Consider the following 12,471-nt stretch of genomic DNA (forward strand, 5'->3'; position numbering starts at 1 on the left):
TTTTTTTAAAAGGGACAGGGTTTTGTCATGTTGGCCAGACTGGTCTTGAACTCCTGGGCTCAAGTGATCCTCCCATCTTGGCCTCCCAAGCTGCTGGGATTATAGGCATAAGCCACCATGCCCAGCCAAAACAATACAGTTTTGTCATTGTTACAGTTCAGAAGATCAGATATCTGCTAGGCTCAGCTGGTTTCTCTGCTTCAAGTTTTTCCAGGTGTCAACAAGGCTAAGCTCTGGGAGAAGCCACTTCCAGCCTCATTCAGGTTGTCGGTAGAATTCAGTTCTGTGTGGTTGAAGGACCGAGGTCCTATGTTCTTGCTGCAAAGCCAGCAACAGTGGGGCGCGTCTTTGTCAAGCTCTGAATCTCTCCCGTCCTTTCTTCTGCTGCATTCCTCTGACTCTTTAGCTATCCTTGTCCAGTTTTGTTTTGTTTTGTTTTGTTTTTTGAGACAGAGTCTTGCTCTATCACCTAGTCTGCAGTGCAGTGGTGTGATCTCAGCTCACTGCAACCTACGCCTCCTGGGTTCAAGCAATTCTTGTGCCTCAGCCTCCTGAGTAGCTGGAATTACAGGCGTACGCCACCATGCCAAGCTGATTTTTGTGTTTTTAGTAGACACGGGATTTCACAGTGATGGCTGGGCTGGTCTTCAACTCCTGACCTCAAGTGATCCCACCTTGGCCTCCCAAAGTGCTGGGATTACAGGCATGAGCCACCATGCCTGGCCCTCCTTGTCAACTTTTAAGGGCCCATGTGATTGTATTGGGCCTACCTGGATAACCTTAAGTCCGTCCACAAAGCCCCTTTTGTCAGGTAATGTAACAAGCTCCAGGGATCAGGCTATAGAAAGCTTTGGTGGGGTGGCCATTACTCTGCCCACCACATGCTCCATCCCTGAAAAAAAAGTAAGTTGTTCTCATTAGTGTAATGACCTTAACTTTTTTTTTTTTTTTTTTTTTTTTTTGAGACGGAGTTTCGCTCTTGTTACCCAGGCTGGAGTGCAATGGCGCGATCTCGGCTCACCGCAACCTCCGCCTCCTGGGTTCAGGCAATTCTCCTGCCTCAGCCTCCTGAGTAGCTGGGATTACAGGCACGCGCCACCGTGCCCGGCTAATTTTTTGTATTTTTAGTAGAGACGGGGTTTCACCATGTTGACCAGGATGGTCTCGATCTCTTGACCTCGTGATCCGCCCGCCTCGGCCTCCCAAAGTGCTGGGATTACAGGCTTGAGCCACCGCGCCCGGCCGACCTTAACTTTTAAAGACATCTTTTAATATTATGTAAGTATGGAATGAAACAGACATCATCATGCATTCGTTCTAGAAAAATTATTTCAAAAATAGGACTGTTTGCTATTCCTCAGTTCTTTGATCAGCTTTCTTTTTCTTCATTACATTTGTCAGTCAATACGTATTTGTCTGTCTCCCCTTCCCCCTCCCCCTGCCACCTTCACCTTCTAGAAAGAGTGCTTGAGGGGTAGGTGCTACTTGAGGGGCAGGTGCTAAGTTATATTCCTCTTTGTGTTTCCAGCACCCAGCATGGTGCCTGGCACATAGTAGGTGCTTAATGAATGCAGAAGAAATAGACACTCATTGTCACATGCTCAAAAAATGGTAATAAGCAGGTTGGTGGTATTTTCTTGAAGGGGCTTCTCTATTAATAATGGCAGTAAAAAGCCACACAAGATAGCCAAATGATGTTAATGACTAGGCTTTTTTTTTCCCCCAAACAAATATGTGCTTGAAATTACATATCCGGGCCAGGCGCGGTGGCTCACGCCTGTAATCCCAGCACTTTGGGAGGCCGAGGCGGGTGGATCACGAGGTCAAGAGATCGAGACCATCCTGGTCAACATGGTGAAACCCCGTCTCTACTAAAAATACAAAAAATTAGCTGGGCACGGTGGTGCGTGCCTGTAATCCCAGCTACTCGGGAGGCTGAGGCAGGAGAATTGCCTGAACGCAGGAGGCGGAAGTTGCGGTGAGCCAAGATCGCGCCATTGCACTCCAGCCTGGGTAACAAGAGCGAAACTCCATCTCCAAAAAAAAAAAAAAAAAAAAAGAAATTACATATCTAGTCTTTGGAAATGAACTTAATTAGTAGTATGAGCTCTAACTACATGCCAGATTCTGTGTTAAATATTTCACAAATATTTAATCGTCACAAAAAGTCACATGGCAAATAATAATGAGTCAATATTTGTTGAGTACTTGCCACATATCAGACACCATCCTAAGTTCTTTAAATGAAAAATCTTTTACACTTCTAAAATAAAAACCTCTTTTTTCTCTACATTCACACTTGTAATGCCAAATATGTGTGGTCTTTTTCTATACCAGCCAATTCTCCAATTCTCAGTAAATACCAACTGGACCTCCTACAGTTTAACTCACTAACTACCTGGAGTTAGCATCAGATCCCACAAGTTAAGGACTCAGTCCCACAAGACTGTCCCCACTTCAGACACTAGTTGTAAGTCCCAGGTCGTGACCTGTACTTCAGACTGACTGGATATATGTTGGGGGTTTCCACCCCCTCATCAGGTTTGATAATTTGCTAGCATGACTCACAGAACACAGAACTTTTACCATTGCCAGTTTGTTATAAAGGATACAATTCAGGAATAGCCTAATGGAAGAGATGCATAGGGCAAAGGATGGGGATGGGAGTGTGTGGCGCCAACTTGGAAGCCCTCCAAATTGTGTCATTTAGGGTTTTATGAAGGTTCCATTAAATAGGCATGGCTGATTAATTCAGTAGCCATTGGTAATTAACTCAATCCCCAGTCCTCCCCTCCCAGGAGGTTGGAGATAGGGCTAAAAGTTCCAATCCTCTAATTACATGGTTGGTTTCTCTGGCAACCAGTGCCCATTCAAGAGTGACCTTATTAGCATAAATTCAAGTATGCTTTAAAGGAGCTTATTATTAATAAAAAAGACATTCCAGCCAGGTGTGGTGGCTCACGCCTGTAATCCCAACACTTTGGGAGACTGAGGCAGGCCAATCACGATTTCAGGAGATTGAGACCATCCTGGCCAACATGGTGAAACCCTGTCTCTACTAAATACAATAATTAGCTGGGCATGGTGGCACGCATCTGTAGTCCCATCTACTCAGGAGGCTGAGGCAGGAGAATCGCTTGAACCTGAGAGGTGGAGGTTGCAGTGAGCCAAGGTCATGCCACTGCACTCCAGCCTGGCGACAGAGCTAGACGCCATCTCAGGGGTGGGGGGCGGCGGGGGACATGTTCCTCTCGCCTTATCTACTCAGGAAATTCCAAGGGTTTTAGGAGTTTTGTGTCAGGCAAAAAACAGATATATTTCTTGTTCTATCACAACATCATAGCCTCATAATGCCCCTAGAGGTAGGTAATCATTAATATTTCCATTTTACAGATAAGGATACTGAAGCACAGAAAGGTTAGGTAACTTACCTAGAGTCACACAGCAAGGCAATGGCAGTGGCGCAGTAAGGACTCAGATAGTCTCTTGAGAGAGCCTGTGATATCCACACCTATACCTCTTAGAGTGCTGCATTGCTTTTGGAACATTTCTCAGAGAAGCCGCGCTTCTGCACAGGCTTGAAAGAAGAGGTCGGCCAGGTAGGTATTCTGGGTGGGAGAAGGTGAGAAGAAAAAAGGATGTTCCAGGCTCTAGAAGTTGCCTGAGCTAAAGACATGAAGTGTGAACCCAGGTTTTGAGGAGGGGTGAGTTGAGGGAACAAGTCTATGCTTTTTCTGTGGGCAGCACAGGAATGGAAAATCCAAGAGTCACAAAGTGCAGCCAGGAAGGAGGTTCTGACTGTTCCCACAGTGACCCTTGCTCAGCCCTGTGCTGTATAGAGCCCACAGGAAGGGCTCTCTTGGCTCCTTTGTGATAGCAGCCCCAATCATATCATGAAGCAGTTGTTGCCTGTATTCCAAGTTAGCTTTAAAAAATTAGTTCTGTCACACAGAACTGCCCTGATTTCCCCAAAGCCACCATATGTGGATTTATCTAAGTTCTTCCTGTACCTAATTATGCTTCTGGCACCATTTCTTGGAATAAGAAGGTGTTTAACACCCTTTTCACAAAGTGACACTTTTGATTTGTCCTGAATTTACCCTTGTAGCCTCTAAGGGTTGTCCCTTAGTTTCTTACATTTTGGGATTTGCTGTGGAGTCTGAGGTCACTTGATCTTATTTGCGGATTGCAGGCATATCTTTCCGTGGCCTGAGAAGACCTTTTGTTAGTTTGCTGTCAGACAGAAGCCATTCCCTTGCTTTATTCGTTTTAATTGTCTCTTTTGGGATTTATGTAAGTCTCTTGTAGCTTTCTTTTTTTTAATTTAATTTTTAAGTTCTGGGGTTCTTGTAGCTTTCTTGAGATGGCAAGAAATTAAGTAGTCCAATGATAATAAATGCTATGTGGTTTTGCAGAGGTTAAGATGACAGAGTAGGTTCATTGTTTTCGTCATTGATTTAAGGGAACAAGCGGAAGAAACTGACTTTGGGGGACTTGTTTTGCGCCTGATGGTTTATAGTATCCTTCCTGATGATATTTTTCATTGTGCTGGCTTTTTCTTTAGTAAAATTCTACAGGCACTTAGAACTGAGAGCTTAAAGGCTATTACTTTATAAAGAACCATTTAGTTGTTTGCATTATATATTTGCCTATCAAAAAATCATCTGCCACTTTTCTACTCAGTCATGTGGCATTTTGGAATCTTCCTAAAGTTTCATTGGGTTAGCAATCAGTCACCCCGTAAATGGAGGCATTTCTGTGCTCTCTCTCTTCCACATGATTTATAAAAATGTAAAATCAAATTGATCTCTGGGGTCTCTCCTTGTTTATATTTCCTCATCCACAGAAGGCCCCATTTAACTGAGCCAGTTCCATATCCGTCACTAAACATTCCTGAAATACCAAGGGGATTCAATTTTTAAAAACAATCTTTGCTGTTGGAAACCTTAGGAATGTATTAATAAATAGTGCTTGCTAATTTCTCTCCTTCTTGTCCATGTGCTTCTCAAAGAGCTCTGATTAATTCTTGGTGTTGCCATTGCAGGTAGAATTTAAACTCACTATGATTTAAAACTACTTGTAATTTTGGTTCAAGTTGATTTGGTGATTGTCAGTTGTCCCTCACTTGCAGAGTGGCCTCTCCCTGTAATATTAAAGAGAATGATGATAAAAATGGCTTCACAAGCAGTCTGTGCTTGCAGAGCCCCAGTCGTACCCTCAAATTGCTGCAGTTAGTCTGAGTTTTATTTTAACTATGCTGCTTCTGATACTTGCACAGAACAGATTTTCTAAACCTTAAATGAATGTTTGATTTTGCAGGTTATTTTGAAAATTACATGATGGGGATGTCTGAATTGGAAGGACATGAGAGTAGCAAGTTCCTTGCTACTTAACGGTAGATAAAATTACAGAATTGTTAATTTGAGCTCCTGTTTCTCCTTTCCACTGATCCCACCTTCCTAAAGCTGGTGGGGAAACAAGTTACCTTACTACCTGGAGCACAGTGTGGGTGCCTGGGTAAGGAACACAGAGAAGCCCTAACTAGTTTGTCAGGATACTCAACAAAATTTGGTTTCCACAGGCCTACTTTGGGGATGGGGGTTGGAAAGCTGCTTTTACAAAAAGGTTTCCAAAATATTCTCTATAAATCAATTTTGGCCTGTTAGGATCTAGACTATTTTAGGGTAATTAATCTGCTGAAAGGCACTTTGAGGAAAATTGCAATAAAGATGCCAAAAGAAATGCTGTTCCACATTGAGTTTGATCTATCCACAGACATAACCCAGCCTTTCTACGTTGGAGACTGATTTTTCTGCCTTTTGAGTTTATTTAATATCTGCTCAAATGCTACCTCCCAATATATCTTTGAAACTGCTGACATGGGATGCTTGACTATGAGCTCCAGGTCTATATAAGTTATTAAAAAAATTTTTTTTCTTTTCTTTGAGATCCCTTTTGTACAACTAAGTATGTGCCCTCTTGTTTGTTCCTAGGATGGCCCAGATTCTGCCAGAGGAAATCGGACAAAACAGGAGAGTGCATGGATATTCAGGCTGTGGTACAGCTTTGATCACAAGTATCCTTTTAAGTAGCATCCCCTGTGTCAGTGAAACATTGGGGATGAAATCTTCTTGTTGAATTGCCAGTGAATGACATCTGATAAGTAAGGAAAGATGCATGCTTGGGACAGGGATAGTATGTCCTCTCATAGAACATGTGCATTGAGTATTCAACCATAGGTAGTCCTGGTGAGTATCTCTCTGGCCAAGAGGAATGTTTGCATATCCTTAGAGTAACCAACCCACAGCCTTGTAGACTGGTGTGGCTCTTAAGAGCTTTGAGTCCAGGGAACTATGCCTTTTTAGGTGATTAGATTAAAATTACACAATGAATCATGCTGTGGTCAGAAAAGGAAGTAGAACTTCAGCTGTAAATCCATATGGGGAGGATAATTCCTATTGATGAACTTGGCCAAGTCTGATCTTGTATGATCTGATACTGGCGTAACTGGGCCACATGCAGGGCAAACCCTGTTCTAGTAGATTCACTTGGTCTCAAGTGAAAATTAAAAACCAAAATGTTAAGCCCTCATTTTTTTTTTTTTTTTTTTTTTTTTTTTGAGAGGAGGTCTCACTCCGTTGCCCAGGCTGTGTGGTGGTGTACTTGGCTCACTGCAAGCTTCCCCCGTGGGGCTCAGGCAATCTTCCCACCTCAGCCTCCCGAGTAGCTGGGACCACAGGTGCGTGTCACCATGTCCAGCTAATTTTTTGTATTTTTGGTAGAGATAGGGTTTTGCCATGTTGCCCAGGCTGGTCTCGAACTCCTGGGCTCAGGTGATCTTCCCACCTCTGCCTCCCAAAGTGCTGGAATTATAGGCATGAGCCACTTCACCCAACCCCTCATGGTTTCTCAGGTTGACATAGTGATCAAATGGGCAGGTGGCATATTATATATGGTTTTTGGAGATGCTGAAAATGTTAAAAATTTATTGAAGTATAACAGATATACAGAAAAGTACACAAATAATAATTGCTCAGTAAATTATCACAAAATAAACACACACCAAACCAATCAAGAAACAGAATGACCAAGCCTGGGCATGGTAGCTCATGCCTTTAGTCCCAGTACTTTGGGAGGCCAAGGCAGGCAGATCACTTGAGCCCAGGAGTTACAGACCAGCCTGGGCAACATGATGAAACCCTGTCTCTACAAAAAATACAAAAATTAGCCAAGTCTGGTAGCACACACCTGTAGTCCAGCTACTTGGGCCCTGTCTCAAATAAAAGTGGGGGGGAACAAAATTGCCAACCCCCTCATGCCATGACTCAATTACTACCCCTTCCCCTCCCCAAATGTAATCGCTCTGTTGATGTCTAGCAACTAATAGTTTCACCTGTTTTTCAACTTTCTATAAATAGGACTATACAGTATATATATTTTAATGTCTGGCTTATTTGGCTTGACATCATGTGTATGATACATCCATGGTGTTATATGTAGTTCTAGTTCATTTGTTCTCATTGTTCCACAGTATTTCTTACATAAATATATCATAATTTATCATTCTATTATTGATGTACATGTCTTTTGATGCACATATGCATACATTTTTCTTGGGAATCTACCCAGGAGTAAAATTGCTGGGTCATAGGACATGGGTAGGTTCAACTTCAGAAGATAGTGCCAGTTTTCCAAAATAGTGATACTACTTTACACAGTCACTTCTAGTGTATGAGAGTTCCAGTTCTTCCACATCCTCACCAACATTTGATGTTCTCAGTCTTTTTAATTTTAGCCATTCTATTGGGTTTGTAGTGGTATTTAATCATGGCTTTAATTTGCATTTCTCAAATGACTGATAAGGTTGAGCACCTTTGCATATATTTACTGGCCATTTGGTATGTTCCTTTATTCAGTGCCTCTTCAAGTCTTTTGCCCATTTTTCTGTTGCGTTGCCTGCCTTTTTCTTACTGATTTGCAAGAGTCTTTTGCTGATCATATGTGATAAAAATATCTGCTACCACTTTGTAACTTGCCTTTTCACTTTTTTTTTTTTTTTGAGACAGAGTCTCACTCTGTCACCCAGGCTGGAGTGCAGTGGTGTGATCTCGGCTCACTGCAGCCTCTGCCTCCTGGGTTCAAGTGATTCTCATGCCTTAGCCTCCCGAGTAGCTGGGATTAAAGGTGAGTGCCACCACACCCGGCTAATTTTTGTATTTTTAGTAGATATGGGGTTTTGCTATGTCAGCCAGGCTGGTCTTGAACTCCTGGCCTCAAGTGATCCACTTGCCTCAGCCTCCCAAAGTGCCCAGATTACAGGTATGAGCCACCACACCCAGCCTCACTTTTTAAATAGAATATTTTGATGAACAAAAGGTCTTAATCCAATTTATTGATCTCCTAGTTAGTATTTTTTATGTGCTGTTTCAGAAATCTTTGCCTACCTTAAAGTCATGAAGCTAATTTCCTGTGTTATCTTCTAGAAGCTTTATTGTTGGTCTTCTGTGTATCTGTTTTTTTACTGAGGGACAAGCATGGGCAATTTTTTTCTCTAGAAAAAAATCTAGAGATAATTTGAGATGCTCTGTATAACATCATCATCCTTCAGAGATGATTTAAGCTTATATCTGTCGGGTCAGTGGCTAGGCTGGGGTATTAGCAATTGCAGATCACCTTAATCCAATCAGGAATAAGGATGATTTGATGCTAGCCATTAAGTCCTGTGAGAGTTAGTCTGTTTTCTCTTTACCCTTTATTCCAGGATCCCCACCTAAAGCCTGGTTTCCATCTTCTTCCTTGGAAGGCCCTGGACTCTGGTTTTTGTCAGGTTCACTCTGTCTTTGTGATTCTGCCAAATGCTCTGCTCAGTTACTCAGGTGCCTTTAGGGAAACCGTGGCTCACCAACCATAGCACTCACCATTTGGCAATTTTTTTGAAGACATTTTTCATTGTCACAACTTGGAGAGGGGAGTAATGGTGCTACTGGCATCGACAGACAGTCCCCAACTTAAGATACTTCAATGTTAACAATATGGTATGAAAGTGACCTGCATTCTGTAGAAACCGTACTTTGAGTACCCATTCAACCATCCTGTTTTTCATTTTCAGTACAGTATGCAATAAATTACATGAGATAGTCAATATTATAAAATAGGCTTTGTGTTAGATGATTTTGCCCAACTGTAGGCTAATGTTAATGTTCAGAGCTCATTTAATGTAGCCTGGGCTAAACTGTGATGTTTGGTAGCTTAGGTGTGTTAAATGTGTTTTTGGTTTATGATATTTTCAACCTAATGGGCTTATTGAGATGTAATTGCGTCATAAGTCAAGGGGGCATCTGTAATGTGTAGAGACCAGGGGTGCTGCTCAACATCCTACCATACACAGAACAGCCCCCCACAACAAAGAATGATCTGGCCCCAAATGTCAATAGTGTTGAGGTTGAAAAGCCTTGTGTTAGCGTCCAGGAGAGAAGCTATAGGTAGAGTGAAGAATGGTCCTGTATGGGAAGTTTAGAGATTTATAGTCCGAGTAATCTTACTGAAATCATTTCATGTTGCCAAGTCTCAGTTTCTGCCTTTGTAGTAGCCCCAGGCTACCCCTAAGGCCATGTCCAACTTCCACATTTCCACCACCTGCCCTCTGGGTAGAGTGGTTTAACAGGAATACATGCAGAGAATGAGAGCAGAGGGGACCCAGGGGTTACTACTCCCTACTCCAGGGACACTATCTCCTGTTTCTAAGGCCTGGAGCCAGTTGTGTGTCAGAGGCTGAAATGCTGCTTGAAACCAAAACTTCCATTCAACATGACAAAGGGAGAAGGGGGATGTAATTTGTAATTAATCAAATATACTTTTTAACTGAAAATTGGGAGTTACCATCCCGGGACTTAACAGTTACTATTTAAGGCTGATAGGGCATATCTTACTCTTTGATTCAAACTGTTGCATGTTACAAGTATTTCGTGTATTGTACTAGTAAAATGGGGGAAATAAGCTTTCTGTGGGTAGAAGGCTGGGTGATTTTTAAGCACATTTTGTTGTGTATATGTTTTCTTTGCAGCCATTTTTCCTTAATTCCCATTTTAAAGTTACCTGAAGCCCATCCTCACACACAGCGGCCCCCCACTAACCACCACTCTCCCTGCCTGGTGTGGCTTGCTAGCTCGATGTCTGACCAGTCCCCAGGTGTATGATGTAAGTACTGCACATCAGGATTGTAGTCCTGGTCACCATGCCAGGGCAGTGTCTTACACAGGAAAAAGAAACCATCATACTCAGGCCTCCACATCCACAGATTTTTGCTTCTCTAATAAGCTGATTAGAAATGGCCAACTTAACATGTTTGTAGATTTTGCACAGTAACAGACAAACCCTTTACCAGGGTAATGGGATTCCCCAACATCGGCAGCTGTGGTATAATAGAAAGAACACTGGATTTGGAATCAGAGCCACTGGATTGGAATCTAATCCCTGACAGGCCATAGACATGCTCTGCATCTCAGTTTTCTAATCTATAAAATGGGCCCAGTACTACAGGTTGGCTGTGAGCATGAAATGATGAAATACATGAAGATATACTGTGAACCACAAAGTGTGTAAGGATTCCTTTTCTAAATGGTTTATTTATGTTGATATGGTTAGGTCCTTTCTTTCCATTTTCAGATTCTGGAAATAGATTCAGCCCGATATGAAAAGAACATGCACAATGGTGGATGTCCTAGATTTAGGGCTGACTCCTGAGCTCCTGATGTGGATTGCAGGGTGCAGGGCAGACAGGAAGAGAGAGCAAAGTAGCTACCCACAAGGAAGGAGCGGAGGAGAGGTCAAAGGCCTTTCTTCATCATCTCTCCTAGGCCATCCTAATCATCTTGTCATTAACACAGTCTTATGCCCTAGAAGAAAAGAATGTCTAAAATTTGCATACAGCTCTACAGTTCACAAAGGCTAATTTCATTCTTTTAGTCACATCTTGAATCGGTGAGTACTATAGCATCACAGAAAAGGGAAGTGCATCTCAGAGAGGATGTGAGTTGGCCCCGGGCCCACGGTTAGTAATTAGCTGGGAACCTCATGCAGGTCTTCACATTCTTAGCAAATAACCTGCAGTTTACTTGATTGGTGATGAGAAGGCAGAACACGAAGCCTAGATATGAAAGAGAGGCCCTAAACAGGTAAGTTCTAACAAGTGGTAGCAGAGTTAAGACGGGTGGTGCACATTCATGTGGTACAGAGGGGAAAGGGATGTGGACACTTGATAGCTAGGTGGGGGCGCTGGGGCGGGAGGGAAGGGCGGCCACATCAGAGCACCGGAGATTGGAGGAGGCAGCTCCTTAAATGGCATGCTCTTCCTTCGAGAACAGGGATGACAACTGCCAAGTCACCATGTGTCCTAAACCCGCCGCTGCAGAGAATAAGCTGTGTGTCTGTCATCCCTAGGCCCTCAGACCCCTTTCTTGGCCCCCTCAGAGGAAGGTGACCATTGAAAAGTTCTGATAGGCAGCGACAGAACTTTACACTTGAAAACTCAGCTGGGCTACTGGGTTTTACCCCCTTGGAAGCAGGTTCTGCCTGGTAAAAATGTAGTTCTGCCACAGCCTTTGCTTTGAAATTTCACCAAATGTGACAGCACCATTCATGTTTCCTTCTCTTAAAGATAGTTGAAGCTTCTGGCACCCACAGCTCCTCCCCGTTTAAAAATGAAATTCCCATGCCACCTGTGATAAACGTATTAAATGGCAAAAAGAAATATGTAGGATGGTGAGAACACCATTTCCCTAGAGCTGCTCCACTTGTAAAATGATGTCTAATGCTTGTGGTAAGTTTGAAATGCAATATCTATCAGCCTAAATAATAATGCTAGTTACCTGTTAGGTTAGAAGGACACAAAGCAAGATTAAAAACTTAAGTTTTGTAATTTCTCATCCTGCTGCCAGCTTACTTGAGAAAAGCGGCCTTGTGCGGAATGCTGAATGGTTTGCTCAGTTTGGCCCTCTGTCTGAAGTGGGATAGTGGCCCTTCAGGTACATCACTGGAGACAAACGGTGCCGACGGCATCTCCACTTTCCCACTAACGAAGCCCCAACTGTGATTACACTTTCCGATCTTAAGTTTCACTGGGTTTATATATATATAAATTTATCTTCTAACTCTAGCCTCTTCTAAACACTTCTAAAAACTTTCCATCTTAATTGGGTTTTAATAAGGATCACTTTTCACGTCTATGTAATAGTAAAACAACAAATTCACTGTTAAAACTTTATAAAAACCTCCTCTAACCTGAAGCTTACCGACCAGTCCCTTGCTCATAGATTAGGAATATCTGGACTAGTTTGAACTCGGCATAAACTCAGTAAGCTTACAATTGCATAAATTTCAAGTGCTTCCCCCAGCAGTTCAAGGGACTGCTCCAAGTTTGCTTCCGGGGTCATGTTTCTGCTGTGACTCCCCACAGCCAACCTAAGATGGAGT

The 12,471-nt window shown here is 42.8% G+C and overlaps 1 protein-coding gene across 1 annotated transcript in view; it reads left to right on the forward strand.

The window, feature by feature from the left end:
* SLC9A7 (solute carrier family 9 member A7) overlaps positions 1 to 12,471 on the forward strand; it is a 143,561-nt gene that overhangs the window by 126,811 nt on the left and 4,279 nt on the right. The window contains exons 15-16 of the mRNA XM_012448195.3: positions 5,994 to 6,076; positions 10,092 to 10,197. Coding sequence (XP_012303618.2) covers positions 5,994 to 6,076; positions 10,092 to 10,197 — 189 coding nt within the window. The remainder of the gene's footprint in view (positions 1 to 5,993; positions 6,077 to 10,091; positions 10,198 to 12,471) is intronic.

The sequence above is a fragment of the Aotus nancymaae genome, unplaced genomic scaffold, assembly GCF_030222135.1.
Source record: "Aotus nancymaae isolate 86718 unplaced genomic scaffold, 86718_ANA_hifiasm-v0.15.2.pri h1tg000058l, whole genome shotgun sequence".
Lineage (NCBI taxonomy): Eukaryota > Metazoa > Chordata > Mammalia > Primates > Aotidae > Aotus > Aotus nancymaae.